Genomic DNA, 18,950 nt, shown 5'->3' with positions numbered 1-18,950 from the left:
AGTTCAAACATCAAGAATAACTTAATATAATTTACTTGCCAACATCGACTCTCCTTATTTCTTCTTGGATCTCCGGTTTTCCATTGGACAACATACCTTTGCGTGCATTTAACTAAGTAATTATGAAAGTTATTTCAATGTCCGTTATGCATCATATTCTGGTATGCATTTTGCCACAAAATGGCACAGATAACTCATTTGTGACAAAATGTTAACTCTCCCCATTTTCCCCCTGTAGTCCTCAAATGCAATAACCATCCGTGAATAACTCAATGTGATTATATTCTTGTCATTGTAGTTACGAACAGAAAGACGCATAATGTGGTCACCACTACATTTCTGTGACACAAGGGGACACTTTCGTAACTTTAAAAACTTTCTTCTTCCCCCCCTCCATTACACAGGTTTCAACCATCTTTTCACAGTATGTTTCCATTCACATTGTACTGAAAAGTAAATAATACATTTTTAATAATTATTTTTTAATATTTTTGGACATATACAGAGTGGAAGTTAAATAACCCTGGAGACTGAAAGGGACGATAGGGTACACTTAAATGAATAGAAAACCTATATTATGTTTTGTGATTAAATGCATAATTAATTAGAAAATTAAGTTGGAAATTTCAGCACTCTGGCAACATCGCCGCTAACACACTCCTCTTTCTGTAATACAGATGTAAGAGGTCAACGAACTCAGGTCTGTCTTCCTAGGTCAGACATGTCAAAGTGAGCCAAAGATGGCATTTGTCATAGCCGTGGTTCATCTTTTTTACAGTAGCCATATGATTGAGAGTTCGATTGCTCGAAGTTACATACATTGCTAATCTCTCGTCATAGTAAACATACTAAAAGATAGGTTGTATTTTTTTGTTTTACTTATTTTATTGATTGAGTTTACTTTTTTTAAGGTGTATCATTATTGTAATGTTATAACATAGTTTTCTAGTGGAAGCAAAAAGTACAACCTTGATAATTTGTGAATACTGAAAGATTTTTCAAGCACAATTACGTGCCTTACAATACTTACAAATGAAGTAGACATTATTTTTCTTCTACAATATTTAAAATGTAAAATAATTAAATTTCAATGACTTCAAAAATCGAAGTTTATAAACCTGTTTTCCATACTTCAGAAAATAAAAAATAGCAATAGTTTAGAATATATTATTCGTTAAGTGAGGGGGAAAATAATAATATTATGTAATTAACTAATTAAATATTTTTCAATAAGCATGTTTAATATTACAGTTATGGAGTAACCTGCTTGTATGAATCTATTTCAATACAAACATACTGTACACAGAGTTCCGGGTTTTACGTATAGTATCATAAATTTAACATTTAACGTTATAGTTCACTTTATAGATCTCTTGGATATGGAACAACAAGTTTTGATGGAGAAATCATTGCAATAAGTGAAAGTCTCAGGAATCTTCTCTGCCACATCAATAAATTTAAAAATGCAGTTATATTGTCAGACTCCAAAGCAGCTATTCTATCAATAGTCTCTAGACACACACCTTCATCTCAAATAGCAGAAATAAATAAAATGCTCTCTCAACTAATAACACTCAATAAAAGAATTGTATTCCAATGGATACCATCCCACTGTGGAATCCTGGGAAACGAGAATGTGGATGCTTTAGCAAAGAAGGGCAGCACTGCTACTTACAGACCTGTTACTAAATCTACGTATTCCTCTGTAAAAAGATTTATTAAATCTACATACTTAGACTTTAACAAACAAAGTTGATAACACAATCTCAAGGGAAAAAATGGAACTCTCTGCATCATAATCCACAGTTGATTCCCGATTTACCACGCAAATCGTCTGTAGCTGCATTTCGATTGGCAACAGGCCATGACTGTTTGGCCAAGCATCTGCATATAATTGGAATATAATGTCTCCTAACTATTCATTGTGCAACTCAAATCAAGAAATGGATTCAGAACATCACAAAATCTGTGCGTCAGTGGCTAACCATGACAATATCTTTGAAAAATATTAGAGTGCAAGAGGTCAAATGACTTTATTGTCAAATGCCTGGCATTAGAAAACAACAACAACACATTTAACGTAAGAACACTGTAACATTTGGCTAAATATTCCAAGGCTGTAAATGTGTAGAACAAGTAAAAGCTGCTAACTTATTACTTTAGAGGTTAAATTCCATTTACATTTCTAATTTGTATACGAGAGTATGCTGAAAAGTAATACCTATTTTTTTTTTATTGCTGTAAATATAGTTAAAAATATTAGTGATAGTACACTGTATTCAGTGAACTTTCTGCTTTCAGTGACGTAAGTTTCGTATCTCTGTCAGTAAAGAGCTTCTGAGTTATAGCCGGAAACATGGGGGCGTGTACCAGCAGTATGTTTGTGTTTCTGAAGCAGCATGCTGTGATCGAGTTTTTAACAGCAGAAAATGTGCCCCCAATAGACATTCATTGGAGATTTAAGGCTGTTTATTGTTATCAATGTGTTGATATCAGTACTGTGCGACATTGGTCTGCTCGTGCTCGTAATGAATCACAGTCTCCCTTCTGTCTGCACGGCATCGTCAGAATCAAAGAGATGTCCTCTCAAGTGTTCTTTAAGTTTTGGAAACAGATGAAAATCTGATGTTGCCAGGTCGGGACTATATGGAGGATGATCAACAACAGCGAAACCAAGACACTGAATGTGTTCTGTTGTTATTGCATTGGTGTGCGGATGAGCGCTGTTATGCTGTAGGAGGCGCTGCTCCATATCTGGACGAACCCTTCGAATTCAGACTTTCAGTTCTTTTAGGATTTCACAATACCTTACAGAATTAATGGTAGTGCCTTTAGGCATGAATTCCATATGCATTACACCTTGAATATCCCAAAAGACTGTCAGCATGAGTTTGCCTGCTGATGGCACAGCCTTGAACTTTTTGGGTGCAAGTGATCCTTTGTGATGGAACTGCATTGATGAACTCTTTGTTTTCAGGATCAAAGTGATGTACCCAGCTTTTATCACCTGTGACAATGTTCTTTAAGAATTCATCAACTTCCCATTCACAGCGCAGAAGCAATTGTTGGCAAATGTCCAATCTGTTTCATGTGAGAAAGGAGTATTCGAGCCACCAATCATATGCAAATTTTCTGAAATCTCAGTTCTGCAATTATCGCCTGCACACGCTCCCTTGATATGCCACACTGGATTGACAGGTGTCCCTGCATTATGCGACGATTCACTGTAATGAGTTCACCAACACAATTCTGATGAGCATCATCAGTTGCAGTACGTGGTCTTCCACTGTGTCCTTTGTCACACAAGTTGAGAGTTACACCAGGTTCATTACGAGCACGAGCAGACCAACGCTGCATGCACAGTACTGATGCCGACACATTGATTACAATAAACAGTCTTCAATCTCCAATGAATGTCTATCGGGGGCACATTTTTTGTTGTTAAAAACTCGATCACAGCACGCTGCTTCAGACACACCGACATACTGCTGGTACATGTCGCCATGTTTCAGGCTGTAACTCAGAGCTCTCTACTGAGAGAGATACGAAACTTGTGTCACTGAAAGCAGAAAGTTCACTGAATACAATGTACTATCACTAATATTTTTAACATATTCACAGCAAAAAAAAAAAAGAGAGAGAGAGAGAGAGAGCGAGAGAGAGAAAGAAATAGGATGCGTTACTTTTCAGCACACCTTCATAGTTTAATAACTTATAACTAAAACGCTACATTTTCACTGTAGAAATAAAGAAAACTTTTACAAATAATACTTGAAGATTATTATAAATCTCATTAATAACTTCAGTGTTATGCTCTAATAACATAAGCTATTTAAGTTTAAATAATTAATACAAATATTATTAAAACAATTCACATTATAAAAATACAATAGCAAATTTTTAATTATAGTACAGTAGTAGACTATTATTTTTTATAGGAGACAGCTGCTACAATTGCCACACGAGCCACAACCATCTTGTAGTCATGAGTGAACTTGACAAGACTGCCCTAGGTGAACCTCTACTGCCCTGGCAATGTTGTAATCTGTTTGCTTCATTCAGTGGCTTAAAATTAGTGGTTTTTAAATTAAATTTACACGAAAACCGTCCATGCTATGGTAATATGCCAGAGGAATAAAAGATTTTTTATTACATTTTCTATCGATATGGATAAAAATCACGATCCTACTCTCAATAGTTACCGAAAAAGAGGGTGTTAAACATTTGGGAAAAAAAAAATTTTCTGAGAAAACTATGAACTTTCCACCAATATGGCATTACACTTTTTTGTTACATACAACATGAGCTATTCGCTCTGAAAATCTGCAGGGTTATTTCACTTCCACCCTGTATATTTTCAGTCAAATTTAATTCTAGGTTTATCAGATTTTAATATGCAGTGCAGAATAGATAGAGAAATAACTCCAAATATGTATGTCCTTCAGTTTAGTAATTACAGCCTTCAAAATGTATAATTATTTTTTTTTAATTTAACAACAACAAAAATTATTATTCGAAGCACAAACAAACTTACACAAAATCAATACTCGGAAATGATCTAGGATATGGTGTCTATGTGTCTGCAACATTTCATAAAGATTGGACCACATTTACTATAAAATGTAGGGTCAGAAATATTAAAAAAAAGAAAAAGAGGTTGCAGCAAATGGCAATTTAAAAATACTTTTCAATTTTATTTCCCGCACAGACATTGTAAAAACACCTTTTAAAAAACAACTTAGAAGTGGAATTGAACAATTTCCTTTGGTATGATGAAAGTACACATAAGCTTAGTAATGGTGTTTCAAGTTGAAAAAAATCCCTAAAATTTTACATTTTTCTCCAGTATTTCTCCTTTGTACACACATGTGCGGGAAGAAGATGCTAACCTAGTCATACCATATCTCTAATAAAATAAGACTTCACTTACTTTCCGGCTGGAATTGTGTATACCATAGCATTGCTTAGTATCAAGGAGTCATCACTGGGTTCTATACGGTATACTCCTGACTTTAAAATGTGGAAAAGATTTCCAGAGCAATTGAGTGAGACGTCAAACAACGAAGATCCCTCTTCATGGCTGGTACATCGTCTCTCATGGAATAATAATAAATTGTCTCCTGGACAACATGGACGGGCAGAAATCTCTCTTGAAATTGCTACTGTGAGGACGAGCAACCATTGCTTGTAAAACTTCTCACGAAAATACACACCCATCTGTGGAACAACATAAAAAAATCATATATCACTACATAATTTAGGCTAATAATAATAATAATAATAATAATAATAATAATAATAATAATAATAATAATAATAATAATAATAATATTTCATTGACCCTGCAAATGATGTATAGGACTTTTCAACTTAACATAATGCTAAATATTAATACAAATGTACAAATGAAATAATATAAGATAAATATATTAACCTATATTAAGTTTGGATGCCTAGATTTTATGAAAGTATTTAAAAAATATAAGTGGGCTCTCATTTTAAAATTTCCAAGTCTAAATAACAATTTATATCAACACGCATTTTGTATAACTAAACTGAAATGTGCCCAAGCACAAATTTCTTCTCTTTCAGGCTGCAATGCTTAAAGTAGTCAAAACTAATGTATTAAACAAATAAATTTAAAAAAAAATTAATTAATTTAATTTTAACAAAAAACACATCAATTTAGATACTGAGGGGGAAGTTTGAAACCAGTGTTAATCGCATTTTAAGTTTCAGCCTCTCGCTCCAACCCCTTTGAAATTTCAAATGGCATCCCTATATTATATTTTTTTTTTATTTTAGTAGGTTATTTTACGACGCTTTATCAACATCTTTGATTATTTAGCGTCTGAATGAGAAGAAGGTGATAATGCCGGTGAAATGAGTCCTGGGTCCAGCACCAAAAGTTACCCAGCATTTGCTCATATTGGGTTGAGGGAAAACCCCGGAAAAAACCTCAACCAGGTAACTTACCCCGACCGGGAATCGAACCCGGGCCACCTGGTTTCATGGCCAGATGCGCTAGCCGTTACTCCACAGGTGTGGACTCCCTATATTATAATACTTAATTTTGAAAGACTATTCAATTGTTTATACCTGTTTATACATCTCATTCACTTGTTCTCAAATCTTCTGTTTTCTATCGTCGCCTGACAACCTGGATTGTTGTTATTGTCAGTTGGGTGTAGAATGAAAACACAGTTTATTTTCGGTAATTTCGTAAATTTGATTACTTAGATTCACTAAATTAAACGTTCAAAATGTGCTCCACTGTTGCTCCAGATAGTAATACAACCTATTTCGGAATTCCTCTACATAGCATTGTCATAGGTTAGTATCAAAACCATAAATAAATTATGTACATCCAAACTTCGGATTATATCATTCTCTATCCTGCTTTAATTGTTTTAAGAATAGGTTTATTAGACATAACCATAACATTCCTTCATGTTACTATCTAATACCGTACTTACTTACTTATGGATTTTAAGGAACCCGGAGATTCATTGCCACCCTCACACAAGCATGCCGTCGGTCCCTGTCCTGAGCAAGAGTAATCCAGTCTCTACCATCATATCCCACCTCCCTCAAATCCATTTTTATATTATCCTCCCATCTACGTGCCAGCCTCCCCAAAGGTCTTTTCCCTTCTGGCCCCACAACTAACAATCTATATGCATTCCTGAATTCGCCCATATGTGCTACATGCCCTGCCCATCTCAAACATATCTGGATTTGATGTTTCTAATTATGTCAGGTGAAGAAGACAATGCATGCAGTTCTGTGTTCTGTTCTTATTGCATTGGTGTGCGGATGAGCGCTGTTATGCTGTAGGAGGCGCTGCTCCATATCTGGACGAACCCTTCGAATTCAGACTTTCAGTTCTTTTAGGATTTCACAATACCTTACAGAATTAATGGTAGTGCCTTTAGGCATGAATTCCATATGCATTACACCTTGAATATCCCAAAAGACTGTCAGCATGAGTTTGCCTGCTGATGGCACAGCCTTGAACTTTTTGGGTGCAAGTGATCCTTTGTGATGGAACTGCATTGATGAACTCTTTGTTTTCAGGATCGAAGTGATGTACCCAGCTTTTATCACCAGTGACAATGTTCTTTAAGAATTCCTCACCTTCCCGTTCACAGCGCAGAAGCAATTGTTGGCAAATGTCCAATCTGTTTCATGTGAGGAAGGAGTATTCGAGCCACCAATCGTATGCAAATTTTCTGAAATCTCAGTTCTGCAATTATCGCCTGCACACGCTCCCTTGATATGCCACACTGGATCTCCATTCTCCTGTAACTTCATCCCTCTTAGCCTCAAATATTTTCCTAAGGACCTTATTCTCAAACACCCTTAACCTCCGTTCCTCTCTCAACATGAAGAGTCCAAGTTTCATAACAATACAGAACAACTGGAAATATAACTGTTTTATAAATTCTAACTTTCAGCTTTTTTTGAGAGCAGACTGGATAACAAAAGCTTCTCAACCGAATAATAACAGGCATTTCCCATATTCATTCTGTGTTTAATTACCTTCCGAGTGTCATTTATACTTGTTACTGTTGCTCCAAGATATTTGAATTCTTCCACCTCTTCAAAGGATAAATTTCCAATTTTTATATTTCCATTTCGTACAATATTCTGGTCACGAGACATAATCATATACTTTGTCTTTTCGGGATTTACTTCCAAGCCTATCTCTTTATTTACTTCAAGTAAAATTTCCGTGTTTTCCCTAATAGTTTGTGGATTTTCTTCTAACATATTCAGGTCATCCGCATTGACAGGCACCTGATGTAACCCATTCAATTCTGTTATCCTGGACTTTCCTAATGTCATATTCTAGAAAAAGTTAAAAAGTAAAGGTGATAATGCATCTTCTTACTTTAGCCCACACTGAATTGGAAAAGCATCCGATAGGAAGTGGCCTATATAGACTCTGCTGTATGTTTCACTGAGACACATTTTAATTAATTGAACTAGTTTCTTGGGAATACCAAATTCAATAAGAATATCATATAAAATTTCTCTCTTAACCGAGTCATATGCCTTTTTAAAATCTATGAATAACTAATGTATTGTACCTTTATACTCCCATTTTTTCTCCAATATCTGTTGAATACAAAAAGTCTGATCAAAAAAAATTATGGTTTGTTTAACGATGCTCACAACTGCCGAGGTCATATCAACATCGCCGGTAAGTCAGAATTTTGTCTCATAGGAGTTCTTTTACATGTTAGTAAATCTATCATGAAAATATGTGGCCCAAACTGCACCCTTCATGTTCTCAAGATCATGCACATTGCATCTTATAGCCATCCCATGATAATTCTGCAACTTGACTATCATGCTATCCATGAGTCTTTTTGCTCCACCTATTCCTTTTCCATCTGATAGTTTTTTTCCAGCCAGGTTTCTTTTTAGTTTCCACAGACGACTACCATGCGTTTTTGTACATGGCTCATACATTCTAATTTTCTATTTATGTCTTCTCCATAAGGTTTACTTTCTACCACTCTCATAAAGTCTTTGCTATCTCCATCCCCTAAATACCTAAGATATTTTACCCCTCTTTTCTCTATAGACCTCTGGAAAATGCGTACTGCGCCCTCTGCCTCCATTCCTCTGCTGAAACTCTCAAAATTTTTGTCACAATTAGGATGATCTTGACTACAAGACTGTTTATAAGTATGACAGTACTTGGTCAAAATGTCTGTATCTATCACTTTTCCAGTATCTACAGATGTTGCAGCAATAACACCATGAAGAGAGGTATGTCTCTTTTCTGCCACGTTCCATCCAAAGCAATGGATATGTCAGCAGAACCATCACTGCATTCAACTGCTTCTTTCACTGCAATATCCACAGAATGTTGTATAGGCTACTACATTTTCTACTGAATTCAGAAGGACTATATTTATTTTATGAAATTTAAAATACGGGTTTAGTTTAAAAATGTTATGTTTTATTTACGATGCTCACAACTGCCGAGGTTATATCAGCATCGCCGGTGTGCCGGAATTTTGTCCTGCAGGAGTTTTTTTACATGCCAGTAAATCCACTGACATGAGCCTGTCACATTTAAGCACACTTAAATGCCATTGATCTGGCCTGGGATCGAATCCGAAACCTCGGGCATAGAAGGCCAGTGCTATATGCCTACTGCGCCAACCAGGCCAATTGAGCAGGGGCGGCTTTTGGGGTAGTGCCAGTGTGCCATGGCACCGCCAATGAAATAAACAAAAAATGATATCCTAAATAGCAGTTGTAATAGTTTATTTCTACACATTTTATTCGTATTTCATCTGAACGAACGCACGCACAGATCGGGACGCACTCTTGCACCGTTTTTCCGAACTTTGGAGCCACTTCTGTCCATATAACACTGTACCAAAGGCTACTGATTCTAGTTTATATACGTTTCTTATGGCAGACTTTGAGCCGAATTCAGTTTGACTCAGTAGTTAATATTCCGCCCGCTAGAGCACAGTAATGCAGAAATTTCGCTAGATGGCAGGATTGTTGGAGACATTAGGAAGGGAACCATGAACTGCAGACTTGCACGAAAACACAAGTTAAAGTTCCGCGCCAAATGTTAATGTAATGTTGCCAATTCAAAACTAATGCACATAACTTGGATTTGAATGCGTAAAGTATTACCCGTTTAACTATATTGAATGCAGAGATAGTCATGGTTCTTTTTAGAAAGATAAATATTTTTTTTCATATTATGTAACACTGTTAATGTTGTGTAATATTTGTTTTATTTTGTGGCAACTAAATATCGCTACATTGTTGCTATAGTATTGATGCTTTTGTTAACGATGCATGAGATCTATGCAGGACATGAATATGTGTTATTCAGGCCGCTGCCTTGGATTCATCGGCCTGTTAAATAAAATGCAAACGTGTTCGTTTATTATCTATATCACTGTTTATCTCGTGTGTTCTTGCCAGTAACTTTATTAGTTATAAAATTTATTTGTATTTGACTAACAATACTGTGAAAGTTTTGCATTATCTGTATCTGTAAATTTCGTTATTAATTTCGGAAATGTTATTGTAACTGTTATTAGATGCATTATTAACTATACACCTGGTAAAATAATAAAATAGCTGGTTTAATTAATGTGTTTTATTTAACATAATGTAAACGTGAGCTGCGATTATCAGTTTTCCTAGGGTAATTTGCGTAAAACCTTTTTTCATTTTTGGCACCACCACCAGAATGCCTCACCGGCCGCCACTGTAATTGAGCTAAAAGTGTTGCTAGCATTGTATCCTCTACCTATACACCTCATAGCATACATAAACCTTACATTCACATCATAGCCATTTTCAGTGTCCTTTGAAATTATTTTCCACTTTACACTAACTGCAAATACTGAGAGAAGTAGCCATTCCAACTCTTTTATCAATATTTTCTACAACTGACAAGGTATTTTCATGTTTACAAACCTTGCATACTGAAAATTTGCAAACTGCTTCTGATAAGATACTGACATCTATAATTAGGCCTATGTCACCTTATTTTAATTGGTTAAATATGAAAGAACAGATCGCTGGTAAGGAAAGTTATCCTCACTCTCGTCGCACGGCAGCTGCTCTCTGTCTACTGTCTACCCTCCGTCCCGATGAGTTACTCCCAAGCCCACCATAATGAAATGTGCATTCGAGACTCACGCATTTAGCATAACAACACACAACAGCTTCTACGATCTGTTCTTTCAGATTTTCCCCTTAATGAAATTGGTGGGATAAATTTCAGAACACGGATTCCTTCCTTTCCCTTTTACTTCAAAATTCCAACCTTGTGCACACAAAATAAATTATTGGCACTGAAAAGTGCCTTTTCGTAAGCACGATGATGTGCATTCGAAAAACACAGACAAATCTGCTCTTTTTAGTATTTCAAGATATAATTGACAGTGAGAAAAGCGTATACTGAAATTTTCCCTATTGGTGGAGTAGATTTTTCTCTGACATTATTGGAAGCACACGTATGGCATCAGTCTTATCAGCTATAACCTCACTTTTATCTCCAACTCTTCTGAAACCAGTACAATAGTTTCCAGTAAACTTTCTTTTACCAAACCTCTTCATACGACCCATTTTTGAGTATGAGATAAAAAAATATAAGCATACACAACACAACACTTGATTTTATAGAAATGATCAGAACATGGCACACATAACACATTTAAAACATAGCACAATAAAATTTTTTGCCGCTAATACAGTGTTGCCAACACATAAATAGTATCCCCATCAATCTATCACCTGGAAATCCGTCAGAATCCGTCAAAAAAAAAAAAAACAAAAAAAAGTAAGATCCACTCAATATATTTATATACAAATAAAAGCAAATATTAACGCAACTTCCTTAACAATCTTGATTAAAATAATAATAATTCATCCACATCATCTACTTCTAGTTCTGCTGTTGATGTGCTTTGTTGGTCTACGCTCCCCCCAAAATTAAACAATTACAAATGACAGCAGCTAAAAAAGTCAAAGGGCGATGTAAATGGTAATTTCCGCCAGAAAATCCGTCACCCGTCAAAGCCATTTTTTCCTGTCTGCTACATAGAAATTCCGTCGGAATAATTTTGACGAAATTTCCGTCTAGTTGGCAACGCTAAAAACAGCATGTATTCGATTGCAATTGTTACACAGGACAACCAATTGCATAAATCGAACATTTCCCTTCATGGATTAGGGTGCTATCAGTAAGATGCGAGATATATTTCAGCCACCTTGGAATCCATCACAGAAACATGCACCGTCTGAACCGGGCTTGAGTGACAGCAGGAAAGGGACGTAGTCACTAAATGTCAGATTCTATTTATATATACATTTCAGGCATTAAATATTCGAATTTACATTCAATTTTTCAGTATAATGTTTACCACGTATCAGAGATGCAATAAATCACAGTCTAGTATATACATTCACGAGGCTTAGTACTCAAGAAATTAACATCCACAGATAGTTGCTAACCACCAGGATCGCTACTATCGCCTCATCACATACCCTTTCCCTAGCAGATGATAAAATGTATTTTACTTTCGATATCGTGTTCTTTTGAAAAAATTACCAACTATTGAAATATGAAATACATAAGGTTTATATATTATTTTCATAGAGTATATATTATATTCTATACACTCACCTTCCTGGATCTTTCGAAAGAAGCATAACTCTGACCTCTTTTTCTTTCAATAAATTTATAGTGCTACAAACGTCTCCTTGTCCTATATTATTATTCAAATTATTGTATTTTAGCCATTTATAGTTATTACAACCGATAATGAACATTTTACAGTTTACACAACTTTCCACAACAATGCGAAATACGGCACAGTCAGTGTCTTTTCGATCTAGATCAGGCCGCAATATATGTTCGGCTTTTCTATTTCAGTGTATGGAGCTCAGTGAAATATTATATTATCAGTGGCGTAGCGTCAATGTAAGCTAAAAAGCTTAGCTTCCCCAGTTAATAATAATTTCATAGTAAACCTGCAGTTTATGGACAAAATTATTTATTAATTTTAATAGAATTTATATTTACGCGTTAAATATTGTGATGCGGCAGCTCAGGATGATTTGTGATGCAACAGTAAACAAGAAGCCTGCACACACCAGCTTCCAAGCAGACTGGTTTCTTCTGTGTAATCCACCCCGCAGATTTTCCATCCCTTTCTAACTAAACTACCCTAGTCGCAAGGCTCGCAAGAAGCTAGCTTTAACATTTAAAATAAGTAGTTTCCGAGTTATCCCTTTTCGTCAGTTGTGTTCAGTTGAAGTGTAGTGTGCATTGTGGCTGATATAATAAATAATGAGCGAAATAACAGTTCCTGACACTAATTTACTTGAATTTTTTTTAGGACAATTGTATTATCAAGTCCACACCTGTGGACTAACGGTCAGCGCCTTTGGCCGCGAAACCAGGTGGCCCGGGTTCGAATCCCGGTCGGGGCAAGTTACCTGGTTGAGGTTTTTTCCGGGGTTTTCCCTCAACTCAATATGAGCAAATGCTGGGTAACTTTCGGTGCTGGACCCCGGACTCATTTCACCGGCATTATCACCTTCATATCATTCAGACGCTAAATAACCTAGATGTTGATACAGCGTCGTAAAATAACCCAATAAAATAAATAAAAAAATGTATTATCAAGACTGACTTACGAACAAAAGTGTGATAACAAATGACCGACTCCCTTGCTGTCAATGGACACAACCAAAAGACAGACGCATACTTACGTAATAATACTAATATTGTGATTTCTCTAAGTATGACAGGGAGTGAGCTAATGTTATACGTATACGTGTCTATTTGTTAAGAGGTATGTGTAAACCGTCAAATCATATTTTACTACGTATCATTTTGAGGTCATGCCTTATTGGTGTTACGATGTTCCAACCAATCTTCGACTGCTGACTTGAAATTGACTACTATTTATTTTAAGACTGTATTTTTGTAATACGTTTTCTCATATTGCATGAAAGACAACTTGAGTTAGCTTCCCCTGCTCAAAATTTCATGCTACGCCACTGTATATTATAACTTTATTGCGTATCATTGCTAAGTTTTATTTAGTGTAATGTGTCCATAAGTTACGTTTACTTCTTGTTGCATAATATGTTGCAGAAATAATTATAAAACTGTGCTATTTTAATGTGAAGAGAATTTTACATGTTAACATAATCTGTTCGCATCAACATTTTAAGTTTAGAATGGAAGCTATTTTGAGGTTTAATAAAAAAATAATTTATATTGTGATTTTAATTTAGCACACCTACCTTCCTTAATTTTATTGTAGACAGAAAATTTACTATACCACTCCTATGAAATTAGTGTAGTACGTACGATTGTGTTACTTCGTCTCTTAGGTAGTAGATAAATAAAATAATTCAGTACTCAATTGTAGTATTAATATACAGACAAATTGAATGTGCGGGGTATCATACATGACATTATGTTTAATTATAATGTATAATTGCGAATATAGAAATATAAGTTAAATATAGTAAACATCGTCCACACCTGTGGAGTAACGGTCAGCGCGTCTGGCCGCGAAACCAAGTGGCCCGGGTTCGATTCCCGGTCGGGGCAAGTTACCTGGTTGAGGTTTTTTCCGGGGTTTTCCCTCAACCCAATACGAGCGAATGCTGGGTAACTTTCGGTGCTGGACCCCGGACTCATTTCACCGGCATTATCACCTTCATTTCATTCAGACGCTAAATAACCTAGATGTTGATACAGCGTCGTAAAATAACCCAATAAAAATAGTAAACATCATCATCATCCTTTACGAATTAGGCCTCTGTGGACCTGTTTCGGCCCCATCTAGCAGTCTTCTAAAAGGTCTTCCTGGTCGAAGATGTCCTCTAGGTTTATACTGCATCATAATTTTTGGGATTCTTGAATTTTCCATTCTTCTTACATGATCTAGCCAATTTAATTTGTATCTGTTGATTTTTTCTTCTAATGACTCTACTTATAATCGTTCTAAAATTTCTTCATTCCTTTTTCGGTCTAAAAGTGTATATCCTGCTGTCCTGAAAAATTTAATTTCCGTTGCTTTGATTCTGTCCATGTCTTTTTTCTTTAATGTCCAAATCTCGCTTCCGTATAAAAGGGAGAGTAATGCTAGTGTATTATATATTTTTATTCTTGTAGATTTTTGTACTAATTTAGCTTTTAATGTATTGTTTATTATTCCTAGAATTTGTGTAAATTTGGTAATTTTCTTGTTCACATCTTTTTCATTTTGATAAGATATTTCACAGCCCAGAAAATTGAAATTTTTTACTTGTTCGAGGCATTGGTTATTGTGTATTATCTTACTTCTGACTGGGTCTTGTCCTAAAAATGCCATTACTTTTGATTTTTGTGCTGAAATTTCCATCCCAAAATCTTTTAATATTTTATTTAATGTATATAATCCTCTTTGTAAATTATCCTCTGTAAACATAACCTATAATTTCCATATGTCATAACATGCATATGTAATGGCAGGGCATTGGAGACCACTAAAATTAGACAGAAAGGGGCAACTGGTACAGTAAACATAACCTATAATTTCAACATATCTAAATATCCGTGCAGTGCAACTGAAAACTATTGAATCGTGCATAAATGAATGTACAAGAATTTCGCAATATTTAATCGAAATAAAGGCAGGTATTACACTTACGAACAACGTAATTCTCACACCAAAAATAATATTACACCTTAACTCGCAAGTGAATTATGTCTAAAGTGTCTCATAATCATTGTTTTAAATGTTATCATTGCAATTACACTACATTTTAGAGGAATATATGTTACTCTTTATGCATTCCAACTAATTTATATGGTTGAAACGCCGCCCTTCGTGATCGGGTTAAGAGAGTTACATGGTATGCCTTGTCTTACGGCATGTATTAGATCACGATGGCAGTGGCACAGTCTATTGTTCCTAATACTCACAGCGCTCCAAGCGGCTAGCAACTATTGCGAGAAATGCAAAAAATCATCCCAAGCTTCATGACTGTATATACTAGACTGTGGTAAAACAACAATTTTTATATCTGTATGTGTTTTATAAAAGTGTAATACGACGTTATTGTTACCATATTAATAATGCAGCGATATGAAAAACTCTGAATACAAGTCTGAAGGTGAATTAAATCTGGAAGTAAGCAGACAGTGAATGCATACCAAGTCCAAGTGTCTTGGCATTAAGTTTAATAAAATAATAATATATTCTCGGACCTGTGGCGGTTCGTGCCTAAAATGATAAGGGGTTCGCTACTTTTATGATATTATTGGGTTGGTCCATAAGTTCGTAGCGTTTTTCGTTGCTATGGTAGCTGTCACTATATTACTATTAAATGAATGACAGTGCACAAAAACGCTACGAACTTATGCACCACTATAATGCATAGTTTTCCAACAATTTAAACAATAGGCCTATCTCACTTCTGAAAAAAATTAAAAGAAAAAAATACTACAGTTCTTCAAAGTAGATAATTACCTTAAAATAAGCCTGATGATGATTATGATGATGATGGTCAATTATCTTTGAAAGAACATAGCGATTTTTCCTTACGTTATCATTCTGTCTTTCAATATTTTGCCTGAAAGTAGAGCTAAGCTGTTGTCTAATTTCTGTTCTTACAAGGACTGATAAATCTAGGCAAGCATTCTTATGAGCAATAGATTCCTCATGCTTCTTAATTTTCTGTGTCAAATGGCTTAAATCTGACACACCAGTGCATGTCCAGCTCGTATATTTAGTCTTTACCCTTAGCAAATAGCATGCACGGGAAACAAAATAATTTATTTGTAGATTCACAACCGCAAATCCAGCTGTTTCTTTCATATATTTTTACATAAAAAGCCTGCAAAATGTCTTACCTCAGCTTGTTTGTGCTTGCTTTAAATCGAGTTGAGGTAACGGCCTTCCAAGCTTCTTTATTTTACACTTATCTTCCAACATTAAAAATGAAAAAAAAAAAAAATGTTTGTAAAAGATATTGAACACTACTCATTTTATTTAGAAACGAATACTAGTCACACTCACAAATGAATACATTAAGACTAAAACAATAAGAACGATCTTTGTCATTGCGTGTCGGCTGTCTCACTATTACGTCACTGGGCAGCTGCGCTCGCCGCGCATGCAAGTCCAGAAGCTGGCTCGGCGAGGTTCAGACGAGAAATTGAATCTCGTAAGCATGTATTCGAGGTATAAGATTCATAGGTTTTCATACGACAAAAATACTTCAGAGCTGCAAGTAAACTTATTAAAGACTAGCCGTACCCGTGCGCTCCGCTCCGCTAGAAATAAATATAAAGTAATTATATAATTAAAATAGGACGTTTGATCCAGGGAACATTCGTGTTTGATAGAAGGATAAATCGTTTAATATGTTACTTATTTTAAATTGCATCCAAATAATTAAAATGCGATCATTTTGGTCCAGAGACACTCATTTGGTGCAATGACAATTCCTTTAACATGTTTCTTAATTTTTATTACATGCAACCATAGTTTAATGAAGACTGACATCATTTAGATTTAATGTGTATATTTTATTTTACTTGTTATAGGTTTCCATTGAATTATGGTAATAACTTAATTTTAACCCTTGTTTTCAACGTATTCAGTAAATGGAGTTTGGCCCACTATGGTACTGAACCCTTCAAATAACTTAAATTATATTATATAATATTACATATTATATTATATTATATTATATTATATTATATTATATTATATTATATTATATTATATTATATTATATTATATCAGAAGTTATTGTAATAAAATTATAGCATTATGTCCATCTAGAGAAATTACACTTTCCAGTGATGAAATAATAATTAATTATACAAATCGGTTAATTTAGCTTCCGATATTACTTCATACAAACACAGAAACATTCTCTGTAGGCTATCTTTCATAGCTTTCGATTGTTGCTGTCCAAGGTCCCTTATAGACGAAGTCATTTGTTTTTAATTCATTACACGGCCTTAGATGGCAGTTATTTTAATTTTAAAACTCATTTAGGGGCCTATCTCATTAAATATCAGTCCTATCAAAATTTTTTTAAGGAATAAAACTTATCGCAAATTATTTTTAAAGAAACGTTTGTTATGTGACATTTTTCACAAAAATCAATAATAAGCGAGATATTTCGATTTATTTAATTCAGGCCCCCTTATAACTCCCCTTTTAAATAATGTATTTTGAATGCCATATAGCCTAAAATCTAAGTTATAACGAACTTAATTTATATTCCAATTTTCATCGAAATCAGTTGAGCCATTATCGCGTGAAAAGGTAACAAACATACAGACAGACAGATATACAAACAAAAATTAAAAAAAAGCGATTTTCGGTTTCAGGGTGGTTAATTATATATGTTAGGACCAATTACTTTTGGAAAATCGAAAATTACCAGAAAAATTTCGGCTACAGATTTATTATTAGTATAGATGAGCAAGAAACAAAGAATGATAGTGTAAATTATAAATAAATTTATTCAAATAATTAAATTGTTTTTTTTTTTTCTGGGGGTTCTCTGAACCATTGAACGCACAGGACGCACCGCCCCAGTCTCGGACGAATAGCGGGAGTTTAGACCAGTGATCGGCAAAGATTACGTCATATAAACTGCAGCCCGCAATACACAGTAAAGGAACATAGGAGGAAGAGGTTATCCAAACAAACTGCTTAACACTGAATAAACAAGGGTAGGTAAGGAGATCATGCCTTACCCCTTCGCCCTGTTTGTGTACTAATTCGCGAAACACGAAATGCCGATCACTGGTTTAGAAAATCAGTGAACATTATACCATTATACCTACGTACTATAATAGGAACAACGTAATATTTACTTACTGTGCTAAGTCTAAAAAAATCACAGTATTTTCTATGTCAATCAGGTACTATAATAGGAACAACGTAATATGTCTGCTTATTGTGCTAAGTCGAAAAAAAAATCACAGTATTTTCTATGCCAATAAACAGAAATCGACTGCGTTCGTCCCATAGTCACGTGACACGTCCGTGTTTCAATGTTGATGCCTCTCAGTATTCTGCGCAGCTATACACGTTCTTTATAATGGAATTAACGAAATAATAATTATCGCACTCACAAAATGGCTCACAACAGAATAGAAAAATAGTTACAATAAGTCAATAACAGTGTAACATGAGAATACAATGTAGCCAACGGAACGAAGGCAGCGATCAAAGATTATAATGGTACATAGTGGACGCCCTCAAATAGTTTGTTTTTGAACTCCTAACCAAGTCCATCCAGTGCAGCAATCTGGTGGTTCTTTTAAGAACTTCAAGGAGCGATCTGAGTGCTCTTCTTCATTCATAATTTTATTGTTCTTTTGGTCTAGGAGTCGGTTCTGGCCCGAGGGCCGTAGGTTGGAG

General features: G+C 35.0%; 1 protein-coding gene across 2 annotated transcripts in view; it reads right to left on the bottom strand.

Moving 5' to 3' along the window:
• The window catches only part of LOC138694816 (G-protein coupled receptor Mth2-like), a 75,519-nt gene extending 56,754 nt beyond the window's left edge, over positions 1–18,765 (bottom strand). Inside the window, exons 1-2 of one of the 2 annotated variants that reach the window (XM_069818912.1) lie at positions 18,405–18,765; positions 4,931–5,217 (exon numbers count right to left, since the gene is read on the bottom strand). In XM_069818912.1, the coding sequence (XP_069675013.1) occupies positions 4,931–5,217 (287 nt within the window). In that variant the 5' untranslated portion in view covers positions 18,405–18,765. Of the gene's footprint in view, positions 1–4,930; positions 5,218–11,042; positions 11,328–18,404 lie in introns of those variants that run through there. The other variant, XM_069818911.1, reaches the window with a different exon arrangement.
• Between the last annotated feature and the right edge of the window lie 185 nt (positions 18,766–18,950).

The sequence above is a fragment of the Periplaneta americana genome, chromosome 2 (genome assembly GCF_040183065.1).
Source record: "Periplaneta americana isolate PAMFEO1 chromosome 2, P.americana_PAMFEO1_priV1, whole genome shotgun sequence".
NCBI classification, from domain to species: Eukaryota; Metazoa; Arthropoda; class Insecta; order Blattodea; family Blattidae; genus Periplaneta; species Periplaneta americana.
Note: the sequence above shows the minus strand (reverse complement) of the source record. Positions and strands in the feature narration are given on the sequence as shown.